The 19,716-nt window shown below is 38.1% G+C and overlaps 1 protein-coding gene across 1 annotated transcript in view; it reads right to left on the bottom strand.

Annotated features, from left to right (window-relative positions):
- Positions 1-1,758: 1,758 nt before the first annotated feature.
- Positions 1,759-19,716, bottom strand: part of syt7a (synaptotagmin VIIa) — a 125,785-nt gene continuing 107,827 nt past the window's right edge. The window contains exons 8-13 of the mRNA XM_053513741.1: positions 10,338-10,446; positions 9,087-9,351; positions 4,717-4,886; positions 4,161-4,275; positions 2,278-2,477; positions 1,759-1,863 (exon numbers count right to left, since the gene is read on the bottom strand). Coding sequence (XP_053369716.1) covers positions 1,759-1,863; positions 2,278-2,477; positions 4,161-4,275; positions 4,717-4,886; positions 9,087-9,351; positions 10,338-10,446 — 964 coding nt within the window. The remainder of the gene's footprint in view (positions 1,864-2,277; positions 2,478-4,160; positions 4,276-4,716; positions 4,887-9,086; positions 9,352-10,337; positions 10,447-19,716) is intronic.

The raw sequence follows: 19,716 nt of genomic DNA, 5'->3' as shown, positions 1-19,716 counted from the left end.
GCAAAGATGACTTTTTTTTCGTTCTTTCTGATTTACTGTATATAGCTTTCACAAATGTCACCGAGGACCTGGAACACTAAGCCCCAAAAGTAGTTTTTCCCTAGTGGTTTTCCCTTCAGTTCACTTAGATTACTTTTTTTTTTTCATCTGTAGCTTCAACACGTCACCTACTGCACACTGATGACAAAATATCCCAGGAAAAGGGGTACATTTACTACCATTGTTCCAGTTGTACAGAGTTCTGAGCAAAAAAATAATAGTCTAAGAGAAGGAGAGATAAAATCATATAAGAAAGGGCAAGTGAAGGGGGGGAAGATGGAATAAGAAAAATAAGCGAATAGAACAATGGAATATGCAAGTAAGGAGACAAAGAAAAAAAGAAAGAAAGAAAGAAAGAAAGATGCGAATAAAAAAAAAGATAATGATATGATTATTATCTGACATCTGTTATTCACCTCATGTGGGCTAAACAAGCGTGAGTTTCCTTATGTGCGTAAAAGTAAATAAGCATTAAAGATGGCCAGGGGTGGACTGGGACAATTGTCCAAAATCACTTTAGTTAAGTGTATCAGCTCCTAAGCTCATCACATCCAATATGCATTGTCATAAAAGTAAATTTATTTATAGTCAAATTCAGCAATAAAAAGCAAAGGGTTGCTTGAAAATGTAAATTTGAAAAAATATATTCAATTACACTTTAAAACACAAAACTGTTGCACAGTTTTTTCTTTGCTGGACAATGCAGTGGCTTTTTACAATACCACAATATTCAGGTCATTTCTAAATAAGTGTGGACTGATTTCATTGGTAAGCAGTTTCTTTGCTATATAAGTCTATGTGAATGGTTACAAAACTATCCCAGATAGCCAATTTAAAGCTTGCTTGTTTGCTGGAGTATTGAGGAAAAGTTATACCTGGACTCATTTTGCTAGCTAATCATATTCTGCAACATTCCCTTTAAGTAGCTTTGTGACAGTTCGGAGATTTACAACAACAAAAAAAAAAGCAGTGGAGGGCACACACCAGAAATGTAGTGGCCCACTGGGAAAAGTCTCAAACTTCACGACGGACAGTCTGCCCCTAAAGATGGCTAATAAATGAGCTCCCGAGAGTCTCCAAAGCTCTCACCTAGATATAATAAGAGTAAAGTCTGACCCACAAAGAGCAGGTAAGGGAAGCAAAAGGATAAAGCGAAAGTAAAGAAAATGAGAGCGATCGAGGAGAAGCAGGACCGATGCGATTGACCTCTAGGGAAATTTGATAATAAAATATTAGTATATAATATATTATTAAATGACCTAAAAGTGAACTAAAAGGTTCAAAAGGAGATCCTGGTAACACATCACATTAGAGTTTGCATATAGCAGTTTTCAAATGGCTTCGTTTAATTTAGTTCATCATTAGGAACTGAAGAACTCATACTTGCTTACAGTTACAAAAGGGGAGCTACTTTGCTATTTTAATGATAATGATCACTTCATATGCAGACCTTAACAAAACATGTTACCGAAATTGTACCAAAGAGAGTGGGTGATAAAACTAAGGGAGAAATTGAGAAGGTCAAATGTAAGATAGGAAAAGGAGAAAAGGACAAGAGGCCACAAAGGAGCAGAGGCTAATAGTTAAAAGGTTTGAGAGTGGATGGCTAAAAGTACCCGTGTTTTGCAGCCAGGCATCGAGTCAGTCTTGTGCATAAGGATGGGGCATGGGGTCAAAGGTCAGAGCTAATTGGGTCAGGGTGAGACCAGGTGCGTGTGATCAGGCTTTGAGGGCGTGCCACTGTGCCACGTTGGTGCGCGGTCTACTCAGCATGTCTTTCCAGTGCTTCACCTCTGCTGGTCCGCTCTTCCACGACAGATAGATCTGACACACACACAAACACACACACACACAATTTGACATAGGTAGTGTATTTCTATGCCAGAGTTACAATCTGAGGTCGATACCACAGGATTACTTTGAAGCGTCTTCTGTTAAAGAGTCATTTGAATATCACACGTCAGTAACTGCTTTAGAGAGTTATAGTGATTTATTATTATTGTATTGCTTTCCTGCAGGTGGCAGTAAACTAAATAGATCATCAAAAATGTACTTGCTATTGCTATTTTCATGCTAATGCACAACTTTTATTCAGAACGTCAAAATGATATACCACTGTAGATCGATACTGTGAATTAAACTGACTTTTTTTAATTGATAATGTTTAAAAGCTTTATTAATTCAATGCATGAATAAAGCCCAGTCCATGGCCAAAGAGCACAATCAGATTAAAAGTACCTTGCCGATGACATCATTACGGCTCAGCCGGTCCTTATCCATGACGGTGATAATGATAGTGGTTTCTCGGAGCACGTGTGCAGGAATGTCAAAGGGGAAGGACTCGTTAAAGACAGGATTCAAGCAGCGCTTAATAGTAATTGTCTTTTTCTTCTCCACACGCTTGTCTTTGTGCATGAGCCACACCTTCACATAGGGATCTGTAGATTATTCCGAAAATCAGAAAATAACAGATTTGTTAAAAGAACAAATCTTTACAAGTGAATGAAAGCACACACTTGGCAGTCTGTTATACAGATATATACTTGGCAGACAAATATACAGCACGCAGCGTGCCACTATTTATTATTATAAAACACCAATAATCTTGATGGATCCTAAATGTACATTACACATCAAAATGGAATGTTTAGCAAAGAAAAATGTGATTTTCTTTTTGCTTATTCTTCAGTTTTGAGGTAACATTTAACAAATAACTAACACTAAATACTGCATGAGATAGCCACTGACAAAATTATGTCTCTTAAAAAGCTAGTGTGGAAAATAACTACTCTCTTTTCCAAAAACTGCATTCAGCCCTCCATCTATTAAATCCATCACTTGCTCTCGTGAGGCAGCAATTGTCTTTCCTCACATTTAAGAATGACCCAGAAGTTCTCAAATAGGATTTTAGACAAGTGTGGAAGGGAGCCAGATCATTTTTCTGCTGGCAGGAAGCTGTTGTCGTGCAGAAAGCTTATGGCCTTCTGGAATGTTACTGACTTCCTTCTGTACCACTGCTAGAAGAAAGTGTCTTTTAGAAACTAACAGTGGTTTAGGAGTTGTTTTTCAGTTAATCTTTAACTGAAATCCAACTAGATCATCATTAGCATAGCAGTAGCACCACCCCCCCTACACCTTGCATTTGCCTCATGAGAAATCATGTGTTCTTGTAGTCATCCAGGCATATTTGTATTATATGTATATCAGGATGTTTTTAATAGGGGGCACACTAGAGAATTCAGTCATACAGTTTTTGAATGAAGTAAACAAACATGGCAAAAAAAAACTGAAGAGCTTAGTTTTCCACATCAGCATTTAAGATTGACACTTTGTACTTCTGCATGCATGGAACTCCTGGAAAGTTGCAGTTCGGAAATATGGTGGCGACTGAAGCTAATGTGTTCCTGGTAACCTTGGTTTCCTTCCTGGTAATTTCTTTGGAGTCAACTCTTTTTCTCCACATGCTTTTCTGACACTCTTGAGTATTCATAAAGCTTTTGATTGTTCAGTGGTCACACTTCAGTGGTTCTGCAATCTGAACAGTACTATGCTCCATCTCTCTCATAGGCATTTTAGGGTTTTTTGGGCGCATTTTATTAATGTTAATAAATATGCAATAACCTTATTTAGACCTGACTTTAAGCCAAATCCTCCCTCATTAAACAAATAAACAAATTAACGCCTAAAATAATCATACCTAGTTAACATTCCGGTCTGTAGGTTTAAGAGTTGTTTAATATGCATAGAGAAACATGATCAATATTTTTCTTTGAAATCACTGGCGTTGTCTTCTTATCATGAAAAAGCAAAGTTTATAAAAGCAGATTGATGTTAATGGTTGTAAGTGCAACAGTGGTCTGATGTGGCAATGAGCAGTGAAAAGGAGCGAACAGAAAAGCAGACTGTTTTGTTAGATCGTCAGTATTTGATGCTGTTAGAATAATCAAGAGTGCATAAGACTGCAAATGAGTTTTGAAGGAACACTGAGGTCTGAAAGATCGGAACAAATAGAGACAAATCAATCACACATCAAAATGCAACAAGTCATGTAGAAAAAAAAAGAAAGGAGAAAGAACATCATGCATGCATGTTTATGACTATATTACTTGGTTTTGGTTTACCTGATGTGCCTCCAATGTCCATGGCTTTAAGGTTGCGTGCTTTTATAATGTTGACAGTAATGGTGTTAGCAGTTGGATTATAACACAGAGACACAAGCAGATCTCCTCGACTTCCCTACAAATCAAACACACGCACAAATTAAAGGTAACCTTTTATTTGTCACATATACACTTTGTTTTTGGCATATGATAGCTTGGGTCAGAAATGATATAGGCCTGGGGAGTAAAAAGGGTTAAGGGCCTTGCTCAAGGGCTCAAAAATGGCAACCTGCGGGCTCGAACCTTCCGATCAGTAACTTGGTGCCTTAGCCTACGCTAAGCTACTGCTGCCTCATAAATATCCTTAAATAATAAAATACAATAAATATTCTTATTGTTAATAATTACACCAGGACTGTAATGCTTGTGTTCGTAAAAGAATGATGTTGCGTAAAAGAGTTAGAGAATAGTTTTACCCAACTAACAATTTTCATTTAAAACATATAACTAATTCATGCATCTACTGTACAGTATATCCTCAAATAATGAGTAACACATTTAGTGTCATGCCACTTACACTGCCATCACTGCATGGTTTCAGGTCTTTCCAGAACGTCTGGTGTTGGCCCAGCTCCACCTTGTTTAGAGGAATAGACACCTCTCCTATAGGGTCGTTCCTGCTGAAGCGGTCATAATCAAGCACCTGCAGGTAGAGTGTGCGCTCTCGCACCTTCTCATACGGGAACCCTGGATAATCAGATAGAACCGATTATGTCTATCTACAGTCTTGTAACCTTCAGCCAAATACAAGATCAGTGTGATAGAAATGCTGAAACTTTTTAAGTTTTTAAAAAATATATAAAAAATAAATAAATCAGAGTTGTTAAAAATAAAATGTGTAGACATTCACATAACCCACAACACAGGAAAAACTGTACAGTAAGATATTTTTGATAATGTTTTTTTTTTCTTACATGACCCCAATCTCCAGAGTTTGTGTATTATACCTTGCAAAATTCGAGCAGCCAGAATAACACTGCAACTAAAAGAAACCAAAGGGAGCTGACCTCACAGAATATGAAAAATTCCAGGGGCAGTTTTCATCACAGACTGGAGCATACAAAATAATTAGAAAACATTTAAATAATCCAGTAGAGAAGTTTTCAACTTTTTTGTGTTATTTCTCTTTACTTTGCTTATTTAAGAAAATGAGGCACCATGGCACCAAGTACAAGAAATATATTCTTCCTATATTGATCAAATAGCTTGCTAATCCACTGAGCCAAACCTATGGAGTGTGCAAATGAGTGATATTTTCATAATAGACATGGCTCCACATCCCCTGACTAGCCTCACCTGAACATTATCACTCCACCCACATTCATGCATCACATTTTTTACTTACTCAATTGCGAAGTAATGTTCTGTGTCACTTTCACCTATTTATATTTTCACCATTGCCAAGCGTTATTTCCACTGCATGTTCCATTCCATTTCACTTTACGTAGTTTGTAGATCTCTCAACCTTTGCCTGTTTTCTAATCTCGATTGATTACCCCATTGAATACTGTTTACTTCAGGTACATGATATTAAATTGGAATTAACCTGCACTGGCGTCCATCTGTAATACCCAACAGATTACTTCATCACCACCATGGACACAGTAGGGGAGGTCGCGGACCTAAAAGCCACCCTAAGTAACCAAGACCTGCAGAATGTATGGGTTTCATGCTCCAGCACTTTGTGGGACAAGAAGTGCTTTTTGAACAACATAAATTTGGTCTTCTTACCAGAAAGCCTTTTGAATAGGCCACAAAGGTTTGGAATTAGGGCGGAGAAAACACCTTATACTATAAGCGTTCCAAAGAGAAATTTCTCTCTTTGACCATCCTTCAGAGGGAAAAGAAGTGGCAAACAGTTTCTTAACTGAAAACTGAGTAACAGCGCATGGCCGAGTACATCCTGAATTTCTGCACCATGGCAGCTAGCCATAGATGCAATGAGCCCACTCTCAAACAGCTTTCCCCAGGGGCTCAACAAGAAGTTATTAAGAGAACTAGCATGCTGAGATAAAAGTGCCACCTTAGATGATCTACTGTAACTGACATGTCTATTTGCCATGATGCCTTACCAAAAAGAGAACCTGCCCCTACCAACCCCTGGGAAATCCAGCAACTATCTCTACCTGAGCTCATGTAACTGGGGAAAATAAACATGCAGGAGAGAGCATCAACGCAGGCAGGCAGAAAAGCTATGGTAGTCCACAACACACCATTTCACGTTGCCCCATTAAACCTCGGTCACAAAATTCTGAGTCTGAACACGCCAACTCCACCCCGGTGTCCACTCCAGGGCGAACAACTGCTCTCATTACTCAAAACAATCCCATTGAGTCTGTATGGAATTTGCACTTAGAGAAAATATTACTTGTTTCAGTGTTGTTCGACTCTGGAGCCACTGCCAATTTCACAGACCACATCGCCGGTGAAAAACCTTCATTACCATTGAAACCTGTTACAGTTTGAACAATTTTCAAAGGCGTTCAGCCAAATCATGGCAAGTGGCTTACCACTGCATCACACATATGATTGTCCTGTCTAACTATTTACCAGCAACAATCCTCTCGCAAAAGGATTTACCTCCTCTCAAAAGATGAATCTCAAGCAGTGGAAGATGAAGCACTACAATAGGGATATATCCAATCATTATGAAACATTTCATCACATTACCTGAATCTACTGGCATCTTTATCATTGAAAAAAAAGGAGGTGGACTCAAGCCGTGCATTGATTACTAAGAATTAAACAAAAACATTATTAAACATTGTTATTTATTCCCACTTGCCTAGAACAACTCTGTGAGACAATTTTAACAAAATAGATCTTCATGGTGCCTTCAATCTCATATGGGCTATCCTCGGCATCTGCAGTACTTCAATGCTTAATCAAGGACACATTAAAAGACATGCTGGTAAGATTCGTCACAGCATACATCGATGTTATTCTTATCTTATCTACTGTATTTTCCAAATTATATTACCCATGTCTGACATGTAAAGAGTGCTGTCCAGACTTAGCAGTCATAGATGGTGGCATCAGTGAAAAACTTTTAAAAAAAGACTTTTAGGATTTGCTAATTTTTACCGTCACTTCATCAGAAAATCAAGCATTTACCACAGCCTCCATTCTAAAACATTCAATCCTGCCCAAGCATTTATCATTGAGATAGATGGATCTAACAACTAACAACGGAGTGGGAGCCATGCCATCTCAACATGTGGGCAGAAACACAAACTTTACACAGTAACTTGTTTTTTCTTTAGCATGTAATTACAATGTCAAAACCTCAAAATATCTTAAAAATATCAGCAAAAAGGACTGAATTCTGCCTAACCTCAGTCAATTTTATTTTTCTCCAACATACTGTCTGAAAAACCAAGGTCGATTCTGCATAGTAATGTGAAGTTTGAGGAACACATTTTACCCCACCACCAATCATGGATGTTCCTGGAGCCTAGATAAATAGTCAAACACATGAGAATTCCTGAGCAAGAGACAAGAACTAGAATCCTCTGGACTCTGGAATTTAAAATAAGTTGACTCTGGAGTCAACTAATCACTTGAGTCGCTACTCCTAACACTTCTTAGGAAAAAATTTGGTGGCCAAGCATGTTCTAGAATCTCTCATGTTGTGACATTTGTGCCCCAAACTCTACCAGCAGGAAAGCTCATACCCCTACTTGTATCTCAACACCCCTAGTCACACAAAGCCATCGAATTCATAACAGATTTCTTCTCGGTCAAAAAAAACACAGCAATCTTAATGAAAGTTGACCATTTCTCCGAATCATTGCATCTCATTCCATTACCCAAACTCTTGCATCCGGTTTTATATACTTTGGGATCTGGAGGAAATGAACTGTGACAGAGGCACACAATTCAGTTCAATCGTATGAAAGAGTTCCATGGAAAAATTGTGCACACTGTGTAAATCCTTCTACTTCCGAACTACTACTCCGGCACAGAGCGCTGTTTAGTGGCTATTTTAGCTACAAGAGCAATGGGTATTACGCTTCAATTAGCTGTCCCAAATCCAATCAGGGCCCAAAGTAAAGCTTGGATACCATTGTTGGCCTCACGATACGTCCCCTAACCCTGAGAGCCTAGAGCTGTCCTCTGTAAGCCCTGTTGACCCACAAATTGACCCAGGGACAGGCCTTGCTTCACCTAAGTCCTGGTATGCTTAGCCTGCTCTGACCAAACTTAGCCCAGTGCCAGAGGTATGTCCCAGACATGCTCGGCTAGGCTCTGCACTGTCTCAGCCAGAAATTGCACTGTCTTAGCTAGACATTGCAGTGTCTAAGTTTATCCTCTGGTACCAAGAATGTACTTCTCTTCCCACCAGCTAAGGTCGAAAACATTCTGCATATTTTACCACCTGGCTTCATAAGCATTGTGCAGGTGCCACCGCCTGGCTTCGAGGACGTCTGTGCTTTCTCTGTCACATGGCTTTAAGAACATGGTCCCTGCAGTGCTTGCTTAGTTTCCTCAGTTTCAATGACGTAATGCTCATGTTTATGCTCAAAAGTAATGCTCAAAAGCAGGAAATTGCTTTTGTTTCAACCCTGGCTTATTTCTGGCCCAGTGCCCTAATAAGGATCTGGCCTTACGCTCATGCCCAGTACCACCACAGCCCCCATGCCAGTCGTTACAGTCTACAATCATGTCTTCTGTTTATTTCTTGGTTTGGTTTCTTCTCTTCTGCTCACATCAACAAAGTGGTGAAGAGAAATAGACCTTTATCCTGTAGAGTTTATGAGCAAAATAAAGTCTTTGTGTCCCATAAAGAAACATTTCCTTTTACTCTTTAATCCCAGTGCAACATGAGGCTTGACAGGAACACTTAGCAACAGGTGCACAGGAATGACAGGAATAAAACTGACAAACCTTCAAACAAGAATGTCTCATTCCAATGAGGATTGAGGTTCTTCCTCTTGACTTTGGTCTCCAGTTTGTGCTTTTTGTCAGGCAAAAGGTAGATTTTTACAAAGGGGTCGGAGGTGCCAGAGAAATCTTTAGCTGGCAGGTCTTGACCTTTTAATATTTTGACTGTGAGCGTGGAGTCCTGGAAGCTGTAACCAACACTGAACTGAATCCTCCCCAGCTTCTCACTGACTGGACCTTCATGATCCTCATCGGAGCCGGGAGACAACTGAAGCGAGAAACCACCCAAACACACACACACACACACACACACACACACACACACACACACAGAGTCATTTACGTAATCAGAGATGTGCAGTAAATAGTAATTACGCCAGTTACGATAGAGTGCTTTACAGCCAAACAGTGTGTAATTAAGGTGTAACCAAAGTGGATTACTCAATAGCTGTTTTGAATTGAAAAACAATAGTCATAGTATCTCTAACTCTGGTATTGGTCAACTACACACGCATACAAACTGTGGAAGTATACACTGTTTGACCAAAGTTGTAATTTGGTTTAAATCAGCAAAATATATAAAAGACTTTAATTGGATAATTATCTCAGTGACTTATTTTAGTTGATGACAATTCATTTAGCCATAACTGAGGTATGCTTGTGAATTAAAGATCATTTTTACATAAACAAAGTGACAACCCAGAAAATTGCTGAATAGCTGTGTGGCCATATAAAAAACTGCAAGGATTATCAGAAAGTGAATTTGCTAGGGAGCGTAAAGACGCAATGGTGTGAAGCAATGGAAAAAGGTCATGTGGTCTGATAAGTCGAGACTGACCCTGTTCCAGAGCGATGGGTTCATCAGGGTAAGAAGGGAAGTGCATGAAGTGATGCACCCACCATGCATAGTGCGCTCTGTAGGCAGTGTTATGTTCTGGAGTTGCTTCAGTTAGTCAGGTCTAGGCTCAGCAACGGTATATGTCAATAAAATGAAGTCAGCTGATGGCGTAAATGTACTGAATGGCCAGGTAATCACATCAATGATTTTTTTAACAACCAATGAAGGTTGTTTAAACAATGCAACAGCACATGCATGTAGGCTAAAGGCACATGCAAGTGAAATCTTCGCTTTTGCTTTTTTTTTTTTTTTTTTTGGTCATGCACGACAAAAACGGGAACAAGTTAATGTGAACAAACTTTGTCTAAAAACCAGTGAAAGACAAGAAAGACACAATCCACAGCCCAGCATCTTACCATCACCATGTCTCCAGTCAGTGAGTTAGCAAGGTCAGAGACAGAGGAGTGTCCATCAGCATCTGGTGGCTGGCCCTTAGGACTGTTAGCTGGTTTATTACCCATATTCCTACTGCAAAAAGACAGGCAAAAATAGGGAAAGAAGAAGAGAGACAAAGAAAGCAAGAGAGTGACTTTCCATACAAGGCAGATTCTCTTTTGGTGCGAGTATCCCAGTTTAATCCCATACTTGTTAAAATGGTCTCAAGGTTACAATGCTTCTAAAGATAAAATTCTACGGTATTTAATATTCTCTCTGAGCTACACATGGTTGAGATAACAAGCATGTGGAGGACATCTCAATAGGAAATGCAATAAAACAAATAATAAGTAAAATCCATATCCAACGAGTGCAAATTAAATGTGTTTAAAAAAAAAAAAAAAACATACACAATATTGCGACAAGCACCTTCGTTACTTCCTTACACTCACAGACAACCGTTAAAATATTAAGCATGATCAAATTATAAATGCAATTAACAAGAAAACATTTGAACAACAAACAAGCATTGAACAAAATCCAACCACACATCCAACACACATCATCAGATTAACTAACAGATTAAAGATGTCAGGTAAATGTGTTAATTTTGTGGCAGGAGTAAATAAAATAAATGTGTCAATAATAAAAAGCCTGACAGACATTACACAGAGATGTGCAGACAGCAAACTACAGAGAGATGAGACCTGTCAAACGGCGAGAATGCATTATTCCCTTACGGCAGGAGAGAAGCTGCTAAAATAAGTGGTATAAATATGGAGTCGTCTGTTTCTCACAGGCGAGAGAAAAGCCAAGCGAGAACTCTGACATAGAGTGCGGTCTTACTGAACTAGTGTTTAAAGCCAAACCCTGCAAAAAACGAATGAAATGAAACAGTCCAAATGCGAGAGAAAGAGAGACCATGAATGTGCGTAAGAGAGAGAGAGACCACATTTAAAACAAATGGAGAGACTCGCTGACACAGAAAGAGACGAAGATAATGACGTGAGTTGAGTAACAGTGAAAGACAGTAACAGATAGGGAGGCTGGGTGAAAATGAAACAGATGGATTGATCACAGGAAAATGAAGCTAGTGCAACAAAACAATGGGTGGACAATTCAGACAGCAACTTCAGGAAAGACAGGAAAAAAAGGGAAAGAAAAAAACATTCTCTGTCAGAAAAGAGATGCGGCATATTATTAGCATGACTATAGATTAGAGAGTCAAATGAAACCAGAAGAGACACAACGACGACACCAGTGCGGAGTTATCAGAGGAGCAGAGCTGCAAGAGAGGAGGAATAAGAGCAAGAGAAAGAAGGAAGGAGAGCAAGAAGCCTGGAAACACAAGAAACGCTTAATTCTGTCAGTCAGATAAAGAACAAACAAAGGAAAGATAGAAAGTACAAACAATGGAAAAAGTAAATCGAACCAAGAGCGTACAGAAAGTTAAGCGAAAAATAGAGCGCTTGCTGGAAAAAAAGAGCAAAAGGAGAGAGAAACAAGATTGGAGATTAGTTTGACAAAGGAAAAAGAAAGGATGAAACATTTTCGTTTCTCAGATTACAAACAGCTAGAAAGAGTGAGAGCGCAAAGAGTGAGAGAGTCAGATTGAAAAGCAAACATAGAAGGACACGAGAAGAAAGCTTTAGAGAAAGAGTGACGTCTTGGGGAAAAAAAAAACACATTCAACAAATTGAAAATCTCAAAGCCACAGAATAGGAAGAGACACAAAGTTGAGCGGACGGACGGACGGACAAGCAAAGGTGGGACACTACACTCAGGGGAAGATGTACATCTTTAGAATGGTGGGGAGAGAAGAAAAGAAAAGAGAAATGAACAATCTAGATATTTGAATACCATCAGATCAGATGGTAAGAATTCAGCCACGTCACTAGCTGGACCCCAACAGTCTAAAGAGATCAGGACGGGGCCCAAGTCCACACTCAGCACAGGGGTGCTGGGACACAAGCAGTTCATGTGGACTGAGTTTCACAGGAGAAACTCCTACATTGTCTGTCTGTCAACACGTTTTTAGCTACCAACATGGATATTAAAGCTTTGTTCAATGTTGCAGGATTTTTTTTTAATCATTATTATTCTTTGAGTTAAATCAATGTAGACACACAGACATAGGCATACCATTTTAAATACATATATACTGTAGCAAGCAAGGTGAGACAAGCAGGGACAGAGACATTCAACAATTTTACCAACATTGAAAGACAGACAATAAACACAGAAGGATTGGCATGACAGTCTGGGGAAAAGGAGAAGATAAAATGCTCAGCTAACAGATGCCAGGTAATATTTGGCATTTATGTTAATGAGTAAGTAATTGGTTAATTGTATAATTGAGTGCTGCACAGTATGGCAGATTGGATAATCAGTTGCTAAGTGGTTAGGCGATTTGTTAATTGGTTAGTGGAATTGTTTTTCCATGACATTGAGCTAAAGAGGGTGACATGAGCAGTAGGAGTATGAGTGAAATAGGAATGGGAAAATAATACAGAAGGCATCGACACAAAGGAAGAGGACTGTGTAAGCTCTCTTTTGAAACTAAAGCGAAGGGCAGGAAAGTCAGAAACCAGGATTTTCCTTGTTTGTTTGACTTTCTCACACCTTTTCTGTCTTATTGATTGGGACGTGACCGAGCAAATCTTCACTGAGCTCTGGATAATTCATTCTGCCTGAAGATGACATTGAAGGCTGTTATTCTCTAGAATAGCTCCTCATGTGCTAAATCTGGTGTGTTAGAAAGACGAAACAGACATTTCTGTAAAACTGAATACCCTACTGGGCTACGCAAGGGAATTAACCAATGTATAAATATACAGTACTGTGCAAAAGTCTCACACACTTGTTTTATCATATTGTGCTTCGAAAAAGCCAGATTTTCTTGTATTTTTAAAGTAGTCTTGAAGCTTCCTGAAAAACTTTTTTTGCCTCTCATTTTCTGTCCAGTTCTCTGTACCTGACCAGTTTTAGAGAAATACTTTTGTTTGTTAAGACACACTGTGACCTATGGATCATTCAAGCACTTAAAAAGTATCTAATTTGAGGCATGAACCAGTGAGAAACAGGTGCAGATGATGACAGATGATCAGGATGGTGATTAGTATACTGGTGATGCTGAATGCTGAGTGGTTGGAACAGACGAGAGGGGAAATGAGGTTGCTGCTGAGGTTGTTACATAAACAACCAATTTTTAAATTGTATCTTTAGGTACAGGTGGCACTGTAATGCAATGGTTCGATTTACTCCTCAGGTCTGTGTGTGTCTGGGTCTGTGATTTACGCCTCGGGGAAATTCACCTCGTGCCCAAAGACTCCTGGGATAATTTTCTATGGCTAAAGACTTTTGCACAGTACTGTAGTTTTTAGGTGTAAATACCAAAGTGTATACAGTGCAGGAAGGTAAAAGTCACTTGTGAATATAAATCGCAATAAACTTAAATACATTTGCTTAGCAAAGCCAAGTAAGTGTAGGGAATATCTAAAGTATTAACAATAATGAAGATGAGACTATGTAAGAGGAGAGACAGAACACGAAAAAAATGATGGGAGTGAATGTAATTTTTATTTGATCACCATGAAGCATGTTATAACAAAACCCTAGAAACTATGAAACTAAGAAATATGTTTTCTAATACTTTCGGATCAATGTATTAATGAATAAAACCTATAAAAAGCTGAGCAGTCAGGGGGCATGAAGAGCAGGCAGTAGGGGGCAGACTGATCTCAAATTCCCCAGAACACTTCTGTTCATCCCATCACTCCCAGCTGAAAAGTAGGCTGTTGGCATAGCAACCAACGGGTAGAGTGGAGTGTACGTGAGTGAGTGTGCGAGAGGAAGAGTGTGCGTGTTGTGTGTAGAGAAAGGTTTTGGGAGGACCTTGGGCGAAGCAGCAGACAGACAGATACACTACAGACACTGAAGACAAGAAGAGGATATATGACAGGTACAGGTGAGAGCCTCGGTAACTCGCACACACACATACAGTACACACATGAACATACATACACATACACACGGACAGAGGGACACGCGTTCAGAGGCAGGCGGCTGGGCCATTTGTTGTTCACCGTGACCTGTTATACTATCCTGCTGTTACCTGCCCGGTGGGCTGCATGTGGCCCCCCCGCACCGACACAGCAGAGGGTAAAGTGGCCAGAAAAGCCTCAGCTGCAGGGCTGCAGAGAGACACGAGAGACACAGCCATCCCTCCCCTGTTTCTCTCTCCCTCCCTCCCTCCCTCCATCCCTTTATCTTTATCTGCTTTCTAGATATCCCCTTAACAAGTCAATGGCAATATTACAGTGCAAGCACTCCCACACAAATCCACTCCTGTTTATTCCACACACCAGCTGCCACTGACCAAACAGACACACACACACACACAGAATACACACACACACACACACACACGCACATACGCACACTACTTCCCATTTTCACTAAACCACATTACATATTTTTCACACACTTCTTCTCTGCACTGGGGAACAATGTCCAAGGCTCATCGGAGTGAAGAGAGAGCATATGAGAGGCTATTACATAACCAACCCACTCCAGCATTAGTATGAGTGTGTGTGTGTGCGTGTTTGTGTGTTTAGAGAAGCTGTGTAAGTGATATGAGTGGTGGTTAATATCATGAAAATGAACCTATAATGTATGTACATTCACACACACACACACACACACACACACACACACACACACACGCGCACGCACACACACACACACACACATATCCCCTGACCTTTAAAAACATAATTGAACACAATGAGCTACAGCAAATATACAGTACAATTATAAGACATTATAAAAATATCTAAAGCAGCATGGCTCCTGGATTCATTTCGGAAAACTGTCATCTTTTAAGGGGCTCATTTTCTTAGATTTTATAGAATATAATCACCTGAAATGATAATCTTCATCACTGTGAACTGTAAACTGGGGGCTCGTCCATATACAGTAAGACTTTCAACAAATATTAATCTTCATAAAATCCTGATTCACAACAACATGCATTATAAATTATTAACGCTAATTACACATTCAAATATTAAATGATTATTTTCTGAGTGACTGCTAAATCATATATATGTACAGTAAAAGACAACGTTGCAGGGCAGCATGTACAAGGCCCAACTTAACTGTAGCTTCCACAGAGTTGTTATTGCACCTAGTGGTCAAAACAAAAACTGCAACGAGTGCTGATCGCCATCCATACTGTAGCTGCATTTAGGGCTAAAGCAAATGATCTGAATTAGATTTTATATGTTTTTACAAAAACCTTTATTTGTCTCATATTTACATAAATCAGTCACAACATTAACACAGGCTATCATTCATATGCCAGTAAACTGGTGAGAGGATTATGGCCACCCAAGGCTCAATTATCCCTGTGGGGACCAAAGATTAGCTTGTCCTGTCCGATCCAACTGAAAAGCTAATGATGCACAAATTGCTGACAAAAGGTAATGCTTTCCACAACAGAAAGGAACCAGAACACCAGAACTCCTACTGGACATTGCAGGGAATGAGTTTAATACTGTTGAAATTCCCTAGATCACCTCTTCCCAAGGTTTAGAGAGACCATTTAAGACTACTGTGCAGTAACTCATATTTTCTCATGTTTATATTCCGTTACATCTTAATACCCTCTCATCGTATGCAAATTGACTTTTGAGCAATTACTTATTTTTTTTTACATATTTACATTCCATTACACTTTAATACCCTCGCATTGAATGCAAATCCCTATATGTGACTTTTGTGCATTTACTTACTTATTTTATTGTATTAATGACCGAGGCAATAAAGAATCCTGAATCTTGAGAAGGGAGCCTACTGTACACAATGTTGGGCTTAATGTCTTAAGGTTTCTTGTCATCTGCCAGCTTGTTGGAAGGTTGGGGTCAGAGCACAGGGGTCCTGAGCTCTGCACCAATCTTTCAAAAACTGGAAGGTTCTTGACCTATTTAGATATTGGAAGAAGTTAAGGTTAATTATAAAGTCCATACATCAGAAATACATGACATATCTGTTTCCCCCTGCACAGGCTGAGGATGTTTTTGCTAAAATTTTTCTGAAACCTGTCTTCACCAGTTAACCTTGAACACAGTTAATGGTATGTCTAAACCACACCTAATAAGCTGCTAGACACCTCAAAAATGACTCAAAAATGTTTTACTGAACAGTAACCTATAGCATAAGTCATGTGTAATAGCCTTCGGCTACAGTATGTCATTATTAATGTTGGCCTGTCACAAAAAAATACACAAACTGCTGCTGACTGGAAATGAATCCCAGGAGGGAAAAAAAAGAAAAACTGTCAGTCAGAAGAAAATCCCACAAAGCAGACACCTGCAAACGTCATGCAATAGTGTACTAATGCCAGCACTACATAGTATTTTTGTGCCTCAAACTCTATACACGGGGTGTTAAACCTACACTTGATACGAGACTTTGCATGCAGCGTGCTTTGGAAGCAAACTAAAGGATTAAAGTGAGGAACAGTCTGATCCATGAGAAGCAGAACTGGGAAACCATACACTTTAAATGTATTTAAGCTGAAATTGCCATACAAATTCTCACATTTAGTAGTATACAGTACAAATTGCTTACATTCCAAAAACAAACTACAGTATTGGACAAAGCACGAACCAAAATTACATTTTGTCTCTTCCCCACAAAAAATTTGAACTAATTTAGTGTGCTCAAACCCAGCCAAGAGAAATGTATAAATATATAAATAAAAAAAGAGCTTGGCTGTCCAGACACACTTCATGGTAAGTATAACAGCTGTGAGGTTGAGAAAAGGTGGCTTGCTCATTTTTGCTGTCAAACGCCTTTCACTGTAAACACAAAAACATTGGAAATATTATAGCTTTCCCCAAATTACAAGTGAATATGAAACTGAATAATCTTTGCTTAGAGATAAGCACAGTTTGTATGTCAAGGCCTAAAGTAAAATGAGGAGTGCAGGACAATCATGCATTGTCTATTTTATCATGTTATACTGTTGTTAGTACTTTATTCTGCATCCAACTTATGGTAATAACTGTTATGTTTTTGCTTTCCACTCAGGACTTCAGCACTGTCTCCTCAATTCCAAACTGAACAAGTCACTCCAAATCCAACATGGCTTCTCACAAGCATGTAAACAAAGATAACACTTCTTGTCCCTAAATTAGTTATATAATGTGCATGAACAGTTTGATAGCAAAAGCAAATAAACGCCATTTTTGGACTTGACTTGGACTTGCCAATTTGAATTTTGGCAAATCTTTCTCTGCAGGCATACATGGTCATATGGTCACCCTATAACAAAAGTTTTTTTTATTTAAAATTGCTACATAGTCTTCTTGTAGAAGCTTTAAACTATCACCCAACACTGGATATGCTGCATTTGAGAGTTAGGGTGTATTTTAATTTTTATAAAAGTAGTAGTACAGATAATAAAACAAAAAGTTAATAAAACAACACTCAACAGGTGCAAGATCGCTTCTAAGAGACCAAGGATACACTATATGTGTGTAGTAAGCTGCTGCATTTGTTTTACCTGGTTATGTCTGCTACGCCCTGTCCTCCAAACTCTATTATAACTTTATGGGACAATAGGTACATATGCACATCCCTATGATAAGAAACTGTCGTCAACTACCAAAGTGAAACTGGAACTGTTAGAGAAGGAAGCTGAAGATGCACAGTACCAAATATTTTTTTTATTGTTTATAAAGTGTCTTCTGCTTTTCAGCAATCTTTGTAAATCTTTTTGACACAATCAAAGCAAGAGTTTTAATTATATATTCTTACATAAGTACCCTACGTTTGCGGTTAAAGAGTGTGCAGAAATAGCTACAAGGTTAAAGCTTTTAGTCATTAGCCAAATACACTTCCTGTGTAATCAGTGTGTGAATTACATGAGAAATCAAAAAAGTAAAGCGGATAAAGATTTTTGTCTTAAAACGAATTCGAGGGCAATTAAATTCACTTGTATCACTTCTGCACAGTTATTTCAGCTGTGAAAATATTAAAGAATCCCAATAAAATATTCAGTTTTTCTATCATCTATCAATGCAGAAGTTTATTTGAAAGTAGACTTTTTTTCCATTATGAATAAATGGAGTAAAGTTATTTGCAAAATTATCCAAAATTCACACTTATAGAACCGAAACAACTTTGACATTCAATTTTGGCATTTGTGCTTTTTAACACCCTTGTGACTCATAAAAAAAAATTGAACAGTGTGTGATACTTTTTGCTTCTTTTGAGAAAAAAAATTTATTATTTATTTATTATTATACATAATATTATTTATTAATCATAATAATTAATTGATTATTTATATTATAATACAGAAGTATCTCATTTTGTTGTCAAACTGTTCATATACATTCTCTAAATAAAAGAAATGTCTTCGTGTTAAATCTATAACTGACCATAAAGGTCTTTTTTTTTACCGGAAAATATATATCTATAACCAATCAAAGTTTTTGGCAGGCTTGATTCTAGCAGGAACATGATCAAAACTAATGTAATTCCAAGTTCCAACAATTGAGTGCAGCAACGTTAAATGCAGCACTTTGTTTGTGATGATCTGGCAAGATTCCAGTGGATGTTGCTGTGGTTGAGAAACAGCCAAAATGCTGAGGACTATTGTTTTTTTCTGCCAGAAATATACTTTGTCATCTCTGCTTTAAGAAAAATAAGTTTAAATGTCAAAATGTCATGGAAATTACTTTCTAAGTTACTTTCCAACATTGTCTTGGCTGTCGTCTGTCACAAATCACATTGAGTAAAGTGCCAGTCTCCCTAAAAGTGTCTAAAACTGCCATTTTCTCAAGCAGTGAATATTATGATTTAATCTGATCCAAATGTTGAATAGCTACATGCTGTAGGGCAATGGCCATAACTCTAGATAGATACCAGCTCTCAAAATATCAATGATGCTCTGGCCATTTTACTTAATTAGAAGACAGAAGTATATTTAATAGCCATTTTAAGGTTAATTTTTCATAAGTTAATCAGTATTTATTTATACTAGATATCTGATTGAACTGTGACTGTTGTGGACAAGTATAATAATAAAAAAAAAAGAAAAAATATATATTCTGTTGTAAAATTATACTTGTTTAAAATATGCCAGTAATGTTGTCTCCATAAGTAGATTGGTTAATGTTAATATATGTAGCAAAAACAATTTCAGTTTAGTTATAGTTTTCAGAACTATACAGTACTAAATGATAAATGAATAATAATAATAATAATAATAATAATTATTATTATTATTATAATAATAATAATAATAATAATAATAATAATAATAATAATAATATCCCAGGCCAACAC

This window comes from Clarias gariepinus, chromosome 2 (assembly GCF_024256425.1).
Source record: "Clarias gariepinus isolate MV-2021 ecotype Netherlands chromosome 2, CGAR_prim_01v2, whole genome shotgun sequence".
Lineage (NCBI taxonomy): Eukaryota > Metazoa > Chordata > Actinopteri > Siluriformes > Clariidae > Clarias > Clarias gariepinus.
The sequence above is the reverse complement of the archived record's forward strand: the minus strand, read 5'-3'. Positions and strand labels throughout refer to the sequence as shown.